Genomic DNA, 22,111 nt, shown 5'->3' with positions numbered 1-22,111 from the left:
GCAGCAGGAGAGCAAGATTGTGAGTGGAGATGGAGCAGTTAAAGAATGAAAAGATGGCACAAGATGGGGGAGATGTTAGATTGTGACAGGGAGCGGGGACTAAGAGTCTCTGACAAGGAAGCAAAGCCCATAGGGTGAGCACATAGGACAGGGAGATGCAAAGATGAAATGCTAACCAAGGATAGACCTAATTAAAATGTGATTCCCACTTCAGGGAGATAACAAAGAGCCCACATAAAATGAAGGATTAGACAGAAAAATCAAACGAGACAGAGGAATTCCTGCGCAGCCCACCTGAATAGTGACGTGAAGGTTTTTTTTAAGCCTTTGAGTGACAGACTGACAGGTTGTACTGGTGCAGAGCTTTATTCATTGCAGTACAGAAGACTGACAGGCAAAAAATGGGGAGGTGAGCATGATGTGTCACTCCATTTAAGTTGGATAAAATGCAATATATGAACCCCAAACTGTCAGCCTTTGCATACCCGGACATAGCAACATGGATGTGTTTTGTTACACAAGTTGAACTTTGACAGTGGAGAATCTACATCGTGAGAGTCAGTGGTCGACAGATCATGATTTTTTTTTTAATTCACTTTTGGAAATTATGGTGTAAGAATATGAATGTCATTTGTGAATATAACCCATATTCCCTTATGGTTCTTGGCTTTGTAATTAAGAGTAGATTCAAACTACAGTAATACAATGTCCGATATATGACATGTATGCTGCCTGATCTGCAGCAATTCATTTCTGGTATTTCTTTTTCCTATGCCTGCTTCCTCCTTTTTTTCTAATTCTTGTCTTCAGGCTGTGTTGGAGTGCACTCCATTTCAGTATCCCCATGTGTATTTTGCTATCTTTGCACATGTAGCGTGCACATCACTCAACTGTTGGTAAAATTTAATCAGTAATATTTATCCATCGGTTGCACATGCATATGCGTATGGATCTGCATGCATGCATGTATTTGCTTGCATTGGAGGGTGTTGCATCACACCCTGAATCTCTAAATCACTTTGATTACAGTGCTTTTTTTATTCTAAGAGACTCTCATCATAATCACTGAGCTCTTTAATTCTTTTTAAATTGATTGCTTCAGACAGCATGAAAACTGCTTATCTTGTATGTCTGTTTGCTGTCAAGATGCATGATTTGTCCTCCGCAATGAAATCAGAGGGAGACTGAGGACTGGTCTCTGTCTGTCCATCTGTACACCCACCGTATCTCAGACACTGCGGATCAGATCTTGATCAGTGATCAAACTGATTGGTTCACAGAGAGAATGCATCATTTTGGTTGTTTGCTATGTACTAGGGCTGCACCCAGCTCAGGATTTTGTCAGTCAAATTGGAATTGGCTGTTCAATTTGAATGCCATTCAAAGGCTTTATGGTATCTAAATAAAGGCAATACGCAGATGCACAGACCATACTCTTTATTTTCAGATAGACTATCAAGCAATGATTTATTGAACTGTTTATTTGATGAGTGTTATATTAAACATTTTATCTCAGAACCTTTCCAGGCAAAGTCTCTCTTCCTCTGGGTCGGTGTCCGCAGCTGCCTGTACCGTAGAAAGACAATTAAAAAAAAAACCCAGCTCAACTTGAACTGAGGAGTCACACATGATTTGACTCTTCAACTTTTAGGCGGCATCCCTTATTATTTCCATTACTGCAAAAACTATTAATTGTATAAAGTTACACAATATTACATTACATACATTTGATGATGATGTTGATGATGAAATTGTTCAAGATTGTCTTACATCATTGAGTTGACTTGGTCAGTTATTGTTTGTCAAGTCATTCCATCAATATCCTATTTATCATATTTTATCAATATTGCATAAGAAAGGAAACTAACTGGTTTGTTTTAAATTATTTTTTTTACATAAACCCAAGCCATTGAGCGTTTTCTGAGCCCAACCCCAAACCTGGGTTCACATACAGTAAGATCAGCAGCCAAACCATACCACTGGAGTTTGAGGTCTGACTGCATTTAGTACATTTATCATTGTGAAATAGATGGAAAAAAAAAGGATCAAACCATAGCTGTATCCGAGCACTGAACAGTACATCCGGTAAGCCAAACAATACCTACTGCTGACCAAGAAACCTGAGCATAATTCTTCTCTCCTCCTGGGACACAAGTTCGACTGCCATCCCGTCATGTCCAGTCCAACCCAGACAATAATCACTCTTCCGGGGATCATTGGTTAGAATTCTCGGCTGTGATATGAGGGCTAGCCCCAAAAGGACACAGGTGGATTGAAAACTGGTACCAGCATGTATACACAAACACACGAACACACACACACACACACACACATACTCAATTGACCACAGATGGAGGAATTTTGATGTGGCCAGTTGCCCAGCGAGAGATCTCCCTGTGTCTTCCTCTGTACGGACTCACTGCCATATGGGGTATTAAGAAGGTTGAGATGAAATGGAATAAATGGAATTTGCATAATAATGAGGTTATTTAGTAATTCTGTCTGATTTCCCTGCCTTACATCTCTTAGGTGATGCATGTAGCATCGCATATTTGTTGTTTTTATTACACCTGTCAGGAATTTCCCTCTGCCTTTTTGTGTTTGCCTTATCAGTATCACATATATAGAGTACCATAGTTTTAGCCAGTACTGCTTTAACATCATAGGTTCCTTGTAAATATCTGGTTTGTGGCTTGTTTGTGTATGAGAAACCCTTTGAACAAAGAAAGATGTGGAGGAAGATGCTGTGAAGACAGAGAGGCAGATCGTCAGCCTGATGGGGCTTGTTTGTCCTATGAGTGCCAGCTTGGGTCCCTGCCCGGGTGTCAGTATAGCGTGCTGATGCAGGGGTGTGTGTTTCCTCAGACAGATGTCATTGTGCCTTGTCAAAGTTCCTGCCTGTTTGTACTATGAGTGGATTAGACCTTGCCAGCCTCAGCCTGTACCAGCTCCGTGGCATATGCCAGCTACTGCTGGAACTACCACCACCCAAGCAGGGGCAGGTCATGAGACTGGCAGTTTTAGGGAAGCTTCTGTGGAAAAAAGACCTTACAAGTGGTCCCCTGAGGCAAGTTGTCATGAGTAATGTGCTTATAATCCCAAGCTCATCTAGCACATGCATTATGCTCTGCTCACATCAGCTGCTGCTGTTTGTTACTCCCTGATTGTTTGTAATTTTATTTCAGAGCAAATAGGTCACTGGAAGAGCCTAACTGGAGCAGAATTAAACTCTAAAACCTGGATCAGGCTTTGACACCATGGACAATGGTAAACTACAGCCCTTTCACAAATGACTATATGGGGGAATGCAGCTGAATCCAGAATGGAACTGATGATGTGTCAACATGTCACAGTTTTGAATGTGTCTAGATTTCCCTTCGCCCAATTTGAATCTGAAAATGTGCTTTCGCTTGTGTGGTCACTAACAATGAGACTTACACACTCATCCCAAACTTCCGACGCACACATTAGAGTGTTTGTCAAATGACTACAGACATGCCAAACCTTTGAACAGGGCCATGTGAGAGAAAGGACATGGTACCACAGCTCAGACCATTAGCTAGAGCAAAGTATGTAATTGGCTATCTGTTGTCTGAGTGAACTGACATATTATTTTGTGGCAGAGATTGCAGCCACTTATGAAATCTAGAACCAGAGTAGTCCCATTATTCCAATAAATCTACCCCCTTGTATTAAATATCATATTACTCTTTTTACACAAAGTGATTTCTCTGTAGTTTCATCACTGTGTCCCACTGACTGGAAGACTTTGTAATAATAGCACATTTTCTTACACTTTGAATTTGTGTCATGAATGTTTTTTGTGTAGTGATATATATATATATATATATATATATATATATATATATATATATATATATATATATATATATATATATATATATATATATATATGTAATTTGTTTTGCTCTTTTTATTTGTGTATTAGTTTTGTTCTATGAAATAGAGGAAACAATACTGAAAAACTGAAAACATCTTGTTTCAATAATAAAATCATGTACCTAAATGCTTTTTGAAATAATAGAAGATTAAGAAAGCACAAGGAAGCACAAGTGATTTAGTATTTTTTAACATTTTGTCTGGACCTACACTGGTTATCAAAAGTAGAGAACAAATTAATAATACTTGATTCATTCTGAAATACTGTTATTTTTGATTGTTCAGAATTTGATAGACTATCAGCTGTGGCTATACCACTGCTGTACAAGGATGATTTTTAAATAACCAAGGTACAACAAAAACCTTTATTTTGTGAAAGAAACAGTGAGCAAAATTAGAGTAGTAACAACAGTACCAATTGTGTCAAGCTGTACAAGAGGCTCAACTCAACTCCTGATGCAGAAAACATCCTCCAAACCATGACACTTCCTCCTCCAAATTTAACTGACTTCTTTACACACTTTGGTTTCAGACTTTCCCCAGTCCTACGCTAAACATAACGTTTCCCATCAGACACAAATACATTGAATGTACTCTCATCACTGAAATGCACTCTGGATCACTTCTCCTCCGTCCACACAACATGCTCCTCAGCAAAGTCTAGCCTTTTTTATTCTTTCTGCTGATGAGAGGTTTGGTCACTGCAGAGTGGGCTTTCAGTCCAAAAGCTCATAAACAGTGAGAAACTTTGTGCTGAGACTGATCCTTACCCTGTTCAGCACTGAACTGGCGAGCTACTCCAGCTGCACTGTTAAACTGATTACCAATTGAGAGTCTTCGCATAATCCTTTCCTCTCATGCACATGTTTTTTTATGTGGACAGCCGGCCTTTTGATGGACTTAAATTAATCTGTGTCCTTAAGTTTCAGTGTTCTTAAAATCACAGACTTGAAACGCCCAACCTCTCTTTCATTGACTGAGAGGTTCATCCCTTTTGCCTTCATTTGGACAACCTGCTGTCTCAGGGTTTCAGTCTCCTTAGAGCGACTTGCCATATTGCAAAGTAACCAGGACAGCAGCCAGATGAATAGGGTATGTCCAACAATTAAGTACATTTTCACCAGGTGCCAGATTAACACAATAACTGTGAGGTCTCTTAAAAGTGTTCTCTAATTTTGCTCAGTTTTTTTTTTTACAAAATTTCACAAAGAATTATGTTGAAGTACCTTGGTTATTTTAAAAACTGGTAGTTCAGTAGTGGTATAGCCACAACTGATATTTTATCAAATTCTGAACAATATAAAATAACAATTTCAGTATCAATCAAGTATTAATATTTTTTTCTCTAATTTTGATCTCCAGTGTATTTCCAGCCCAGTTCATTTTAATTGAGATCTCCACAAGCTACTCAGCTCTTATCTACATGTATATAACATGGATGAAAACCCAGATGAGTGTTCTGAATTATGCGCAGAAAGATGAGTACACACACATTAGGTTCCATAAATAGTGCTTTTAACACCATGCTGCATTTGAAAATGTCCGGTTTTAGCACTAAGCTTGTAAAATGAATGAGTGAGTCAGTGTGCCTAAGCCAGTATCCCTAAGCTTTAGATGTGCTCATGTATTACTCTAACAAAAGTGGATGGCTCTCTGTACTTAGGCAAAAATTGGAAAGCACGCTGCCTGCTCTCGCTGCGCCATTGAGTCTGGGCAACAGCATGCTGAAGCAGCAGGTTTGGAGGTGGTAATGTGTGTGTGTGTGTGTGTGTGTGTGTGTGTGTGTGTGTGTGTGTGTGTGTGTGTGTGTGTGTGTGTGTGTGTGTGTGTGTGTGTGTGTGTGTGTGTGTGTGTGTGTGTGTGTGTGTGTGTGTGTGTGTGTGTGTGTGTTTATAAATGTGGGCTTGAAAGTACAAGTTTGTAAAGACACATGGAGGAAAATTTCTTAATTAGCCTGGTGTAGCTTGTGGCTATAAGAGACGGTCCTTCTAGCTGGGTGTCTACTGGCAGGTCCATGGGACCCTGTGTTGAAACTTTGAGGGTAATTATGGAGGCAGAAATAGAAAGTGATGGTAGAGCTCTGGTGCTCTCAGTGGGTCTTACCTAGACTCACCCCAGATGTGATTTGTAAAGCAGGTAGAGCGCTGTGCATCGGGGAGGGGATGCTGGCCAGGGGCCAGATCCACTTCAACCTCAGTTGGTCGGGCAGCTCAAGCCGGCATCAGAGAAAGGCCCCGGGGGTCATCTCTCCATCATAGTGTGATGGGGACCGAGAGTCGCTGAACCTCCCTCTAACTAGTGTTCTGCCCTTCAATGATGGATGGCACTTGTGGGACTGGAATTGTACTATATGCGTCTGACATGCGTTTCCTTATTTCCAGAGAGTTACAGAGGAATGAAGCTGCTCTTGCTTTAAGGCTTTCTTACAGTCAGTTGAGGATATCTGAAAATTCACTGCAGTTAAAGGACCTTACAAACTCAATGAGGACTACATCCAGTTGAACTGAAACTGTCCTCTCTGCACTGAATGGAACAAGTATTTTTATCTTTTTTTTTTACAAATGGAAATATCCTTGTGGTGAAAGGATCAATTTTTAATTTGCGACTTTGTGTACTTGTGTATATCATGCAGTCAATATTCTACATGCCTTAAGCTAAATAGAAATTACTTGAATTTGTCTTGCTTAATTTGTCTTGCTAACACATGTCACAGTGATATGCATTTAATGTGACATAGCTAACATTTTACTGCCGTGTTACACAAAATCACCAGAATATTGTTCATAGATTTTCTGGCTTTCAAAACTCACTTTTAAACACGCTTTCTGGCTCCCTAAAGAGCCCTTCTTCTCAAGCCAAAAGAAGAGTTGCTGTCAGAATTCTGCATGATGAGAGAATGTACTTGACTTCATTGTATAATTGTGACAGATTTTTCTTCAATCCAAACTACGGAGCACCAACAGAGACATGTAGATCTACATGTAATTCCTTGGTCGCCACCAAAGGTCCATTTAACTTAAACAATTATAAGATTCTGTTTACTTTCCCTTTGCCTGACTCCCTCTCAGATGGTCATGTTGCAAGGTCCCAACACTTGTCACTCATCTTGATGAGCTGTCTACTTTGAAACAGTATCTAGCCGGAGGATGAGGTACCCATCAAACACGCATCCACCACAGGCACTAAAAAAACAGATGGCAAGTGCAGCCACTTTAATAAGGGAAAAAAAAGCGACAGCGATGTTTACTCTTGTTGTGCATTTGCTGTATGTCCTTTTTTTCTTCTCTTTCTGCTTTATTGTTGTTATTTCTATGGTTCCTTTGCACTTGATAGCCCCAATCTAGCTCACCACTAGCCACATTCACAAGACACAAAGGCATAGTAGACATAACCAACATTATTAAATATATATAATTCAAAAGTCTCCACATTTTAGCCAAACATGGAGATTTAGCCTCGCATGTGGTTCACAGACACACCCACTTCATGACCAAACGTACCTAATGGTTCATTGAATTTAACTTTATTATCTCATAATGTTGTGGATGTCCTGTCCATTTATATTAATTTAATGTGATAAAATATTTATATGGATGTTTTAATTCCCTTTTATTACACAAAACAGCACTAAAATGCAGGTGTCGTCTTCATTCACTTATCTAAAATACTTCCCACTACCCCTCCCAGAAATGCCCAAGTGTTCCTGCCTCTCTCCCACATGTAGTCACATTTCTGAGCAAATATTAGGTCAGCTTTGTTGTTGCGTTAGATTCTTATTTTTGTTGGAGGGGTTCAACAACATCAAAGGACATAAACATTGACCCTTCTTCACCATGCAGAAGCTTGTAAAAGTCAATCAAACACAAATAGCTGAATGCAATGGATCAGTATGGAACAACAGGGGAGGGTGGACTCACGCTGGCCTTAAAAGACGATATGATGATCCCCTGCTGCCTTCTGTGTTTTGCGTTCCCCTTTAAATCTATATTTAAAGTTGTAAAATATGCAATTTCCTTTAATGATTATATATTCAATCATGTTCTTGATTCCATATTGCCCCCCCCCCCCCCCCCCCGCCTTAATCAAAGCCTTGTCAGAAAAGCTATCGCCTGGCAGAGGGTATAGACAGGTTGAGCAGCACTGGGAGACTGCTGCTGTTCTTTTTCTTTGGACTCTCTGCTAAACAAAAGGCGAAGTTCATATTTCATCATGTTATAAATTTGAATTGTCCCGCTCCAAACACATAGCTGTATTGTTCAGAGCAATGTGGGAACAGAGCTTTACATCTGACTGCCTTAGTATTTTGGACTTTCCCAGAGAATTGTCAGTCATGCAGCAACTCTCTATCCACATTAAATGGTCAAATCAAGCTTTGCCTCTCCAGGGTTGTTATTTAGCCGCTGCATAGACTGCTTACACAATTCTAAAGATCAGATTTTGTGAGATTATGTTGGTGTTTGTATATACTTGGCATTAAAATGATGTGCCTCCTGTAACTGTCGTAATAAAAAACACAGATTTAAAAAATACCGTTATCTCTTTATATCATGTGGGCTTCATTTTGCCTGGAATGCATCCAGACTATGTAGTACTCTGATAGCAACCTGAGCCTGACCACTTGGTTTCTGGTTTGAGGATATGATGTATGATCAAATGATAAAAGGTGTCCTGGAACAACCATGGCCACAGGCAAGGCTTTGTAGCCCACCAGACATGGACGAAATGTTGAGAATGTCAGACCAGAGTAAAAAAAAAGAAAACTCTTGGAAAGTCTGCTCTTCACTTCATTTCTGTTTTCTATTAGCAGCTTATTAGCTCTCCCTGGTTAATCATGTCTCACATTGCAGACTGTGGAAATCAAAGGCAGAATTAGCGAAGAGATAACATCTTGATCGAAAGGGGAAGGAAAACAACAAATGGATCATGGAAGACATCCGTTTTGTCAATAAGATCAATGAGTGAAAGATAGGGAGCATGAAAGTGGTGCATAGGAATTAACTCCATGGGGAAATCCTAAAAAGGGAAAACTTCTCTGTTTAATAATTAGACCTGTAGATCACATATAAGGACAACTTTGATTTTCGTACTGACAAAGAAAATAGTGGGAAGGTGTGATTTGAACATAGAACTAGTAAAATCCAGTCAACATAATGAGTATACTGTATATTGGGACATGTTTCATCTCTCTCTTGGTATAAATACAAAAAATACATTTTCTACTGAAATTAAGAAATATATCCTGTAATGGGTTAAATGGAGGCTCTTAGAGACAGGTTAGTATGTGGGTGGCAAACAAAGATAAAAGCACAACAGAAACTTATTACAACCTGAGTATAAAAGCCCATTACAGTAAGTGTTTCTAGGAATATTCGGTCAAGGAAATAAACAGCTTAAATGCAAGACTGAATGTTTCCTTTTGTGCTGTTGCAAAATTGAACATCTGCTACCTGCTAGTATGAGGCCAGGAAGAGCTGCCACTGTGGTAGAAAGGGCAATAGAGTGCAAATGTGAAAACCTAAAAGCAGGATGAAAGCTTCAAAGGCAGGCAACAAGAAAGAGATATTCAGACAAGAAGAAGAAAGAACGTTTGGATGTGCGACAAGAATAGACAAGGGACCCTTCAAGTAAATGTCACACAGTCATCAGAGAAGGGTTGGTCGATAAAATGGTCTGTCTAATTGTCATGATGACAATAGATTTCATTAAATCAGTCCTAAACTTGAAAAAAAAAATAATAATAATTCAGCTCCATCTTCACTTCCAACCTCGGCACTGTCATCAATTATTAAACCAAAAAAGGTGTTGCATCTGTACCAGAAACAGACTTCAGGTGCTTGTTGACACATCCATTCACTCATAGCAGAACACAGCAGAGCAGAGTCCAATTACGGTATTTGGCTAAAAATGTGTTCTTAACATTTTTTTGACCAAGTGGTTAATGTTTCTTGACCTTTGCAGAATGTGTGAAATGCATTACACTTTGTAGCACAAAAAAAGTCAATTAAAAAAACAAAAAAACATTAAACAATTGAGCATCCAGTCACAACCCCACACCACAGGGATTAAGTCTCCATTCCTTTGAGCTTTTCTAATTAAATTCCACAGAGGACTGAATGGGAAATGTGAGGTTTCCTATTTCAAGAGTGATGGAAATGGGAGGGAGAAGGAGCAAAGCAGGCCTGTAATTATGCAAACAGGTTATCACATAAATATATGATAGGATTATATTATTTGGTAACCTTTTACAATATTTGTTTTCCAGTAAACCTATGAAAAAAATGTCCATTTAGTGTTCTCCATTATTCTATCTTACATCTTGTTAGAGTGTAAAAATGATTATGTCTGTATTTTAATCCTAATCAGCATCCCTCTGTTTGGCATTACAGCCTACATAAACTGTGGCCGACCCACAGTAAAGATTGAAATGAGCAGCATTAATAAAATACCTGTATTGGCCCTAAGAACAAATGCAAATTTCATAATTTCAGAGCTGATGTCTAACTAATGCCTTTCAAACTCAACATGCACATTCTTCTCTCCCCAAAGCCCTCTCTGCATGAATATGAGATTGAATACAGCATATAGAGTACTGCTGTTTATTATCCAAGCTGACTGCACTGATAAAAGATTTAAGCAAAAGGATGTAGACATCTTTTCTTCTCAAGGATATGTAAACTTGAGTAAAAGTAGGTCTATGGTCAAGACAGACTGTGCTGTAGGTTGTGTAATGTCATAATGCAGTTAATCTGGAGACCTACTTTGTCTCTATTTGTTGCAGTTCCATTTAATAACATCAAAAACAAAACTGGTATTGTTTGAACTGAGTCAATTGAATAATAGTCATGAAACTGGGAACTGGACTTATATGATAATCATAAACCTGAATCACTTATGTCCGTGATAAATAGTTTGTTTTGTTTAGGGTTTTTTTGCATTGGCAGCTGCTGCAGATCAATATTGTGTTGTCAAGGTTCAGAATGCAATTTCCAGTCAGTAATTGGCCAGCAAGCCAAACATATTGTTGTGGGCAGAGGCATGAAGCTGTTCTCCAGACAAGCATTTCACAAACACCTCTGTGCACCAACAGAGAAACGATTATATTACTTAGAAAAGCAACTACATCATCATTTAGAACCGTTTTCTCTCTGTCCTCTGCCAATGTTTTGAATCTATTTTATCTGGAAATGCCCTGTGCATGTCACATTTTGACAAAGCCCTCGTATTGGTTGACATATCACATCAGATATCAACTTCTCAATTGGAGGAGCTGGTGCATAGCGTGATCTGTCAGCAGGTGCTAAGGCTTTGTCAAATGCACTGTTACAAAAGGCAGTCTTCAAATAAAGGAACGGTAAGACAAAATGGTGGATGGTGAGAGAACTGACAGGAGGTGCACCATCACCCACTGAACCATCTACAGCGGCTCCTCCTGACGTGCCTCTGGTCGACATGTCCACTCATCAGTTTTTGTCAGCAAGATACTCGCCTGCTAAGGAAGCCAAGAGTTCAGACCTTACCGAATCTGCAAAGGAGACGTCCAGGCATCGCCCTCTGTGGCCCCAAGAACTTAACCTGATAACCCAAAACATTCAACCATTTATACTTTCAGACACATAGAGACATAATTATCTCCATGGCTGTGTAAAATAGAGCAGAGTTACCGATATCATGAATTTTGGAACTGACGATAAAACAAACCTTTTGTATGTAATTGTGATCTTGCACTTGATATTACTCTGCAAATGTGCTCTGAAGGCTGCTTTCTTAAATAAATACATTTGTTGTGAAATATTTAACATTATTATACATTACAATGTATATACATACAATGCATTACATTGTCAACCAATTCTAGAAATTCATATTGAATCAAAAAAATGAAATAAATAGTTCCAAAAAAAACATCATGTTCAGTATCAGTCAAATTCAAATTGCCATTTCAATGTAAAATAAATGAATATTAAAGAAATAGCTCAATAGTGCTGTATGTTTAGTATTAATTTTTGATGACCATTTGAATAAGGGATAAATATAAATGAATAAATGGCTAAATGACCATTTCTTAATCCCCCTAAGCATCGTTTTCTGTATTATATGTTCCATAAAAGGTTTTCATATTGGTGCATAAATCGAAAAGATATACACTGATACCAATAGATACTGTCTGTGCAAGGCCAATATCAGGCAGGCTCTAGTGTAAAGAGATGCAGTAACATTTCTTATAGTTGAAAAAATAAACTTTTCCAACAATGCTGTCTACGAAAGTAGGTGATGCTGTTTATGTAAACTATAGTACACAAAGCATGCTACAGAATAAATGCATATCAATCATCTACAGAATAACACCACAGTAATAAAATATTTAACTGCATCCTTATCTTACAATCCCCTTTCTGTATCGGTAAGGTGACAAGGCCTTCTAGCTAATTTTCGCTTGTGAGATGTGAAAGTGCATGTCTGAGGTTACCAGCTCCACCATTGCTCTGTTGTATTCCATTACAATGAGCAAGCAAAATGTGCATGTCAAGTTTGCTTGCTTGTAGCAAGTTTCCCTCTGTTAAAAATGCTCCCCTCTGGAGGAAAAAATACTTTTTGGTAGCTTCTGCTTACTGGGAGAAACTGAACACTTGAATAATAAGGCTTGACATGTCAAAGCTAAAGAAATACAAAACCCCAGTTTTTTGTTGTTTTTCTACACAGTATGACAACCACAGAATACATTCACACCCAGTCATTACACTGATAGTCAGCACCAGACACTAATGTCTGCTCAGATGTGGCCTATCTCTTTTTTTTCCTTTTCTTTCTTAGAACTTTTCAGTCATTTACCACATAAACTGTTTGCAGGGACCACAAATATACCATTAATATCACTCACGCAGTCCCAAACGATAGTGGCTGTTTTTCCCCGTTATCCCTCTATGAGCTGTGGGTCTCTCATATTTGTTCGCCATCGATCATAGCGGTGTGGTGCACACGTTGGAAAGCAGCCGGTGGGTAGAGGCAGCATTTGCAATCAAACAGAGAGGAGCAGTGTGAAATCTCAGGAAGAGGCAGCTTCCCCCATGCCCGTGGGCAGGGGATCAGACGATGAGGAAGCCTGCCTCAGACACTCAACACCTCCCACTGGCACCCTGATGCAAGCTGCATGCAAACCCACCCCTCACATGAATCTGTCAGCCGGGGGGTTAAGCTCTGTGTGTACCCCCACTCTGTAACTGCACTGTGGAGTGAATGTTATGCTACTGCAGTGGAGGTGCTTTTAGAAGCTTTGCTAAGGTTCACTGTTGATGTGGTACAGAAGGTGGCAGACGGGGGAAATTACAGTTTTTCGTTTCTTTTTCTTTTTTCATTATATTGCTTTAAGCAAGCAGATGGGGCTGACCCAATATAAAAAGAGAAAGCTACAGGTGCAATCTATCTTCAAGTCTAGAGGAAAAGAATTCTGCAGTGCAGAGAGTCAGAAATGTCATTGAGTCACTGCTCTTCAAAACCAAATCACTAGCTCTCTAAATCTAGTCAGCCTGTTCCGGCCACTGGCATAATTGTGCTGTGGTTTGCCCATCTGTCCTCCATTGTCCACCTTAGCTTTCCATCCATGACATACAAGACTATAAACTCTAAAGGGTTTGTTCCAGACTGTGAGCAGATTTATTTCAGGTATAGGCACAGGAGAAAACAGGCTTGAGTGGACAAGAAAATACCAATTTTCCCACTGCGCTTTTGGCTGCTCCTCTCACCCCATAGTTGACTCATCTGCTTCTTCATGTCCACCAAACATTGAAACAATGGCCATTTCAGCTGAGTGTGGGTGTGTGTTTTGATGTTCGGAGCAGAAGGTATTCTGCCCCACTGTAAGTGGGCACCACAGCTACAGACGGCTAATAGCCACAGCAAAAGGCAGACACAAAAGTCTAATTATCCGTATTGACTTTGTTTTTGTAGCGATATATTTGAGTGTAACAGAAAGGTCAGTGCAAGCAAGTGTTAAAACTTATGCTTTCACAATTGAATTGTTTAATCTTAACCTGCTGATATAACCACGTGATACCAAGTCATTATTCATGCATGTAGAACATTTTGTGTAAGCTGACATGCGGGACTGCAAATTGTATGCAGTATAGAAGGCTAATGACAGCATGTAGCAACAATTACTCTTAACACAATGTGTTGCAGTTAAATATAGACCTCTCAGTTGCTAAATTAAATTTAAAAAAAAACAGAGCTACCTTATAAATAAAACCATATGACATTCTGATGAAACATTAACAGACAAGGTAATGGCATACTAAAATAGCTGGCTAGGATGACGTGCGATATGTGCTTGGCACTGTCTGAAGAAAATGGCAGACTTTGGCAAGCGCGACAATATATTTAGCTGTCATTACTGATTTTCTGGCCCTTGATGATGATGAGCACGGATCAGAATGTGCTTTAATTCCTGTCACCGGTGCATGGCATCATTTTACATGACATGTTTTCTTTTAGCTGGCATTTCATTACATTAAGTCCAAATTATATCTTCTAAAAACACAGTCAACCTAAAGTCAATTACCAGTCAGTGAGGACGTGGCAATCAGTGTTAACCTTCATGTCTTTTATCCCTTTTTTTGTGAGGCTGAATGAGTAGAGAGAAACGATACATGAAATAGGGACAGATATAGGACATCACTGCATCTGTTTCTGGCTAACTGTGAGTTCTCTACGCACATATTCGTACCAAGCCTTTTCACATGCACACATAATGGTATTTTCTATTCATAAAGAAAGAAAACATGCCCAATTGTGGCAAGTGAAGTGTTTTAGAAAACCTGTATACATGTACCTTTTTTCCCCCCACACTGGTTTTAGTTGTGGAGCTACACTGAATTTTACACAAGGGCGCTTGGTGTGGCATAAACCTCCTGGAAGCTGTGGAGAGGTTTTAATCAAGTGTGAAATCCTTTTGGAGTAGATGCCGACACGACTGTGCTTGTGCTTAGAAGCGTGCTCTTCAACTCTTTTCCCATGAACATCTTTTGTATCAAGAGTCCATTTCACTGCAGTGATGCATACAGACAACGCTCCTAGCAGAGCTGAGAAAATGAAACTCCAGTCATCCTGCATGAGGCAAACTGACACCCTCTTGCCTTGGTTGCCTTGTCTTTTCTTAGAGCTCCAAATTCAGTATTATTCTTTCTTAATCAGGCATAAAAGTGTAGTTCATTCATTTAAAAATATCATTGACGTTGGTCTTGTAAACAGAGAATAATTTGCTACTTAAGCATAATGACATCATTAAGCATGTATAAGGCAGAACGTTGCTCGATTGAAAAGTAAATGTATTAAATACCCGAAACATCTAGCAATTTAGGATTATTGGAACAATAAGATTAACAGCAACAATAGATCGAGCAATGCATTCTTTAATAAACAATGGAACTGCATATGGATTAGCCATGACCAGTGAATATTGTAGACATAAATAAGGAACATGACATAAGAAACAATACCTTCCACCACTTTTTATTAAAGCTCCCATATTATGGTTCATACTTGTATTGTGGGTTTCTAGTAGAACATGTTTACATGCTTTAATGTTCAAAAACACATTATTTTTCTCATGCTGTCTGACTGAATATATCTGTATTCACCCTCTGTCTGAAATGCTCTACTTTAGCACCTGTCGCTTTACGCCCCCCTCCTGAAAAGGCCAATATGCTCTGATTGGTCAATGTTTTCTCATCATCTCTGCACCCTCATTGCAAACAGGGAATGACTGTAACAGCACTGTAGCTGCACTTTCTACATATATAGACTATAGTTGTGACATTGCAACCGTACAGAAGTCCTGACAGCTCGTCTAAAGACACATTGAAGCATTAAGCAGTTTAAAATCTTAAATCATTCTTTACCATCACTCCAACTCTCACTGTGCCGTTTGATTGATTGAAGCCTTGGTGGGCCAGGTGTGGTTTTTCCAGCCTCAGAGTTCTAACATTTTGTTGGATAATTATCTTTCCACTGGTCATGAGTACAATACTGATGGTATGTCTCATAGGCTTACTGTCAAGGTGGCATTTGCTCTATTAGTTGTGAACTCTCACTCCTGCCTCTAATACGTCATCTCATGTGGTTGCATCATTCGCATGCAGCAACATCTTCCTGCTCATTGAGTGTGCAGCACTGAGCCCTCCGTTTTCTCACCGAATACATTTACTCTCTTTCACACAGTGTTCTGTAACCACCAAAACAAGACATCCATGATGGACGTGTTCTTTCATGGTGTGGACAGCACTGAGGCATTACAGCAATGCATTTATCACGGCAATCAAAAGTTTACATGAGGGTGACATCGCAGACTCACAGATCTTAGCTGTCTGCTCTTCTCTTCACAGCCATTGATTTGGCTGTCCTTGTGTCTGAGTCAGAAGGGATAACAAAGATGAATTGAGTGGTATTTCCATTAAATCTAGGCTGTGTGTTTAGCTTGTCAACAGGTGGGCTGCTTAACAAGTCTATTAGCTGCCAGCTGCATGTGTCTGGTAAATAAATACATGGATTCGTCAGTGCAGTTTTACTTTCAGAAACCATGTCATGCTCTTGAGTGATGGCTGAAGCAAACTTATTTTGGAGCTTTCACAGCTTGTACATTTAAATGAGGTCACTGGGTCATGGACCCATTTATTTAATTAGAAACAGCTGAATGAGAAACGGATGATAATCAAGGACAGGGAACTCATTTCGGCACTGTCAATCAATAACTCATTCAACAATGGGTTTTGCCTGAAGGGATCCTGCCATTCCCTTTGCAACCCAACACTGTATATCTACATTCTACAGTACAGTGTCTTCAGTATTTTGCCCATTCTTGCTCCCTTTTTTATGTTGACACATATTTGGAGCACCATTTACAGCATCCAATCACATTTAATATAAATCAAAACATTGCTGTATTCAACATCTTAATAAAACAGTATCAGAAATATCAGACAAACTGCTGTTGGATACTTGTAAATGACAAAGACACAGCATGCAATCCTCTGAATGTATCACATCAGCTAGTAGACTACACACACAGTACTCATTACGCAGTGCATAGCAACAGCTACATAGCAACTGCTGCTGACTGCTTAGCAACAGCTGCAGAGACATCAAGGAGGGGGGTGGGTTTCATGGGGTGTTTCAGATGACACCATTTCAGTTCACAAATGCTTTTTTACAACTTTTTTTGGGAATGTTGTTATCACCGTGATGCACTCTCTGATGGTGCTTTTTTCTCTCTGCTACCCACAGATATCCGCTCCCTGCCTGATGTGGCAATGACCGGGAACTGTACAACCGAGTGCAGCGAATTAGGCCACTCTGACGCCTGCTGGATGCCAGGGCACCCCTCCCCCGTACGCAAGACCAGGAACCTCCCGAAACTCTCCACCTTCGTGCCTTACCAGGAGAGAGGGAGCCTGGGACGCCTGGCTAACGGGAGCGCCAGGCTGGTTGGCGATGAGCACCGGTCACGCCTTCCGCCCTCCCGCAGTGCCTATTCCAACAGCGGTCACGACGCCAGTCAGGACTGCCCATTAGAGGAGATGCCCCTGAGCGTAGCCTCTGAGTTCCCACCCACCTCCCCTTCTGCCCACACTCCAAAAAGAGAAATTTACCTGTGAGGAATATTATCATCTGATTGGTGCACAAATGAGGAAAAGATACACCCACTTCAGAAGGAGAAACAGGCTGTCCACATGCTAAAGCCAATGCCCATTTTGTAGGTAACAATAGGCTGTGACTCATTCGATCACTGGCATGAACACTTGTTTTTTGTCATTTCCTCCTTAAATTATTAATTTATTAGCATATTTATTAAGAATTCCACAAAGGTAATTGATGCACTCATTCATTTATTTATACAAAATCCTGAAGGATACAATTCTAACAGATCAAAAGGAAACGCAGATGGTAATTGCTACTTTAGTAGTAACTAAATATTGTTGTAGTTAGCCAAGTCCCATTCTGTGAAGTGATCTCTTGAATTTGAAAGTTGTGATCAGTGCTCTTGTGCCATTATTAGATATAATTTAATAGACAAACAGTCAGGCCCTATCAGAAGGCATAACACTTTTGACTAACAATCAAATGAAATGGCCTATCTTAATGTACAGTTCTGTAAATAAATTTGAATGGTGTGTTCTGCATATATTTTTGTCTGGCATAAGCTGAAAAAAAATTGCCTCTGAATTTTAGCATATTTAAGCTTTTATTTGCTGCTGCTGTTTAAACTTGATTGAAACCAACTCCAGAAGTGGAGCCCCATATTGTGGAAGGCAGTTATCCGCTCCACGCAATCACACACACACCTTCAACCCCTAATCATAGTAGAATAACCTTTACCTCTGCTCCCTGTAGAGCTCTGCCACTGGTGAAAAAAGCTGTGTGGCAACATTTAAACTGACATTATGTTCCACTGACTCTCAGCACTGTGACCTATCGTTCATCATGAAAACGGTTGACTTGGCCACAGTACCCCGGAGTCACAATGACCGAATGCAGAGTACTCACCAGAAACATTCTGATTGGCTTTTCATATAAAACCTTATGACACACTTTTGATGAAATCATCCCAGTGTATCAGTTTGAAAAAAAGCTCTTCTCTGTCGTGACAATCAGACAGGCTCTCCCAATCCTTTCCCTTGAAGCTCATAGTCATTTCCCCATGATCCATAAGAACTTCTGCAGATCTAATGAATGCATAAAGAGTTATTTACATGAACGGGCACTTGCACATGGAGAACCACTGGAGAGATTGAGCACTTACGGAGGTTAATATCACGCTGATGTGCTACATGAGTGCTCTGCGTTGAGTCTTTGTTTTCTAAAGTAGCAGTTTTCACTAGACATACTTCTTCAGAGGCTAATTCAGTACACAGTGCACACTGAAATGAGAGAATTTACATACTTTGGACTGAAGTCTAATGACTGGATAGCTTTGAAGAAAGGAAGTTATTGACAACATAATAGAAGTAAATAATCGATTTCAAGTAAGTGAATAATATATCTGCAAATGCAGAATAATGTTGAGTTTAAACAGGTTTACAGTAGGCGTCAGACTATAGTCACTATAACTCCTGTTCATTATAATTTTCCCTCTATTGAGGACAACATGCTTAATAAATTATTAGGTATTTTTTCCTCCTCTAGCTGTTTAACAGAGAATAAAAAATAGGGCATGCCCGTGGGCTTCATTTATCTTTACAAAGATTTTCCAAGTGAATCTGAAGGATATGTCTGAAGGACACTGTGTATTAGCCAGTAATTGGAAGTTAATGATGACAACATTAGCCTGCCTTACAACATCGTAGAGCTAGCCAGTGTCTTTGATTTAAACATTGATTTGATTAGATTTGTAGATACCTTTCACCTCTGCAGAGTATTTCCATAGTGAGATTGTGTGTCTGAGTAAGGGTGCAAGAGCCTTGAATGGACATTTCCTAATTAGGGTGAGTAATGAGTCCTGAGCCAGGGCATGTGCCAGCACACCCCCAGGACACAGCACCCACCAGATAATGCAAATCCACCCACAGAGCTACAATCAGTTAAAAGGGGTATTTTTATCAGCACTTACCTCATCCTGCTGCCATTGAAAACTGTGTTTAGAATAATTAATCTGAAAACATATGGAAATTACTGGACATGGCCATGATTAAATATGGTGGGCGATTATCCTGCCTGGAGGGGGAGAAAGCACATTATGCCGTTTTCAAAGCCATTTAGCAACTGAAATAAAATTCAAACAACAGCCATGATGCACTGTGATTAAACCCCCTTGGCTCCACCTAGCACCCCTCTCAGAGCTGTGGATAGCCGCTTCACAAACTCAAAGCAATGGGTAAGATCACTGACCTAGAATTAATGGTATGTGAGAAGGATAGCAATGAGTGATAACACCAATGTCACATAGCCTCAATCACAACGTTATCTATTTCAGTGCTTTGATTCGATTCCAATTCACAACTGCTTAGCCTCCAGACATATATCTGGGGTTAAATCTTAACCTGATTCCTAAGTACGCCTAAGTACGCTTATCACTTTTGGGAATCTGGTATCTTTAGATTTGTGTCTTTGATCACCAATACATGAAATAAATGACGGTTACTCTTGTGATGAGTCGCAGTCATCGGTTGTTGCTCCGAACAGAATGGCAGGAGTTTGATTTGAGCCTGATCCTGTTTTACCCCTATCTTAATGAGTTGGACTCTTTCACTCCACCGATAATGACCTACTGTTACTCACCCCTGGAACAATACCTCACCAGGTTTGACCTTTCTTTTGAACTCATGCTGAATGAACTGTGTTTACTTCTCACTCAAACACAGAACTGTTCTCCTTGATTAAAGAGGACCTCATGAAGCACCTAAATACACTCTAAAGTATGTTGAATAATTTGTAATAATTTGTACTTAACATTGATTTAATGTTGAATTCACTTGAGTATCTTTTGCCTCTGTACTGTGTATTGTATGGTGATCTTTTCTGTGGACAGATGGACAAAATTACTGTACTAAAATTGGCAAGGGATTTTTGTTCTTACTGATCAAAGACTCTTAGAAAACTGGTTGTGTGAAAAAATAAAGAAATCTTTTGGTGGTGTAATGTACATAGAAACCCCATGTCTGCTGTCAAGCAGGCGGTGATTTTAGCATGAATTCCAAAGATAATTGGTAGAAACTGTTTACTCTTTTTTTTCCCGTTTCTTTTACTTTCTGAAATGTCAGTGCTGGTTCATATTCAAAAGGCCCTCTCCCAAAACGAACTGAAATTAACAGAATATTTCATCTTTTTCACAGTTCATCTAGAACAAAGACAATTGCCTTGAAAATGTCTTTGAGAGAGAATCTAGTTGTTATCCTAATTGTTGGTATATTTATATAGGATAAAATGCTTGTGATGCCATGTTTTTGTACAGTTTTATGTACATACAAGTGAAGCTTTCTAAAAGTTTTGAGAAAAGCCGATGGCATATAAAAATTGTAACATGTTTTCTTGAGATGTGCACATCTTGCCTTGGTTGGATTGACCTTTGCTGAGTCAGTGTGAATGTGGCCGTTCTATGCCTGCACTGTAGTCATTCACCGGCTCCCACCTCCTGAGGACTTAATCAGTTTTCATGTTTATTGTGAACAGTGGATCGTCTTATCTTACCAGTTTGTTAAACTCCTGTGTTCTGCTTTGTTCTGTTTTTCGCATGTTGACAAATTCTCTTGTAATACTGTAAGTCCTCATGAACTTTGTAATAAAATCACTTCAGGGAAAAATGAATGCTGTCAGTGTTTTCTTCGGTTTCTATTATTATTCAGTTTTTTGAGTGTTAAACAAGGATTTGGCTGTTACATTTTTATAAGGGGTTTTGCAGCCTTGGAGCTACATTGTGTAAAATGTGTGTCACTCTAGGACCTAGGCTCATTAAGAATAAGTAGTATTCCTGTCATGTGGGGACCAGCGCCTCATTTCTAAGTCAGGAAGCCCCAGAATGTTGAGAGGGAAGCATTCCAGGGCTTGAAGTAGGAGAGTCCCAGGACCTGTGTTCATCACTTCAACTAAAAAAAACAATGTGCCAAGAGTACACGACCCCCATCGAGCACTTAGTTTAATACAGAACATTTATTTAAAGCATTGTTGAGCTGCCCATTGCAACACATTTAATGCCAGGCTTACAAGCCTGCTGTCTTGTGATGTTAATTTTGATAGGTCTATGTGCCTTTTCTTAAAGAGAGAATAGAATTTTTTTTTAATGGACAATGATCCACAGTTCAAAGCATTCAGTGAAAGGGGAACTCTTTCTATGTCTGATGTTCACGCCCTGTTCATTTCTACTGTGTTTGATCATTGGCTCATAAGCTGGGAACTTAATTGGCTTAATCATTGTTGCACAGATACCATATTATTTAATAATGTGTGAAGAACAGTAATGTAACATGAATGATTAAGCAATTTACGGCCACTTTCACAAACAGTATCCAAGACCAAGGCTTGAGTCACTCTTTCATAATGTATCCCCGCAGCATATTCTCTCTCACTGCTTGCAGTTTCTGCGCTCAAGGAATATTAAGACAGCACTCATTTTTTGATTCACTTAGGGTATAAAACTGGCAAGAAAAACATTGTCCTCTCTTATTATTAAAATGTCACACAATGCATATATTTTCTTAACGCCACAAGATCAGTCAAGGTTAAAGTC

At 39.5% G+C, this 22,111-nt stretch overlaps 1 protein-coding gene across 1 annotated transcript in view; it reads left to right on the top strand.

The window, feature by feature from the left end:
- Positions 1-17,546, top strand: part of pcdh1a (protocadherin 1a) — a gene marked incomplete at its 3' end in the record, with an annotated part of 77,276 nt that extends 59,730 nt beyond the window's left edge. Inside the window, exon 4 of the mRNA XM_083926518.1 lies at positions 17,176-17,546. Coding sequence (XP_083782644.1) covers positions 17,176-17,546 — 371 coding nt within the window. The remainder of the gene's footprint in view (positions 1-17,175) is intronic.
- Positions 17,547-22,111: the final 4,565 nt, after the last annotated feature.

Source organism: Echiichthys vipera, assembly GCF_963691815.1.
Source record: "Echiichthys vipera genome assembly, chromosome: 14".
Classification (NCBI taxonomy): Eukaryota; Metazoa; Chordata; class Actinopteri; order Perciformes; family Trachinidae; genus Echiichthys; species Echiichthys vipera.
Note: the sequence above shows the minus strand (reverse complement) of the source record. Positions and strands in the feature narration are given on the sequence as shown.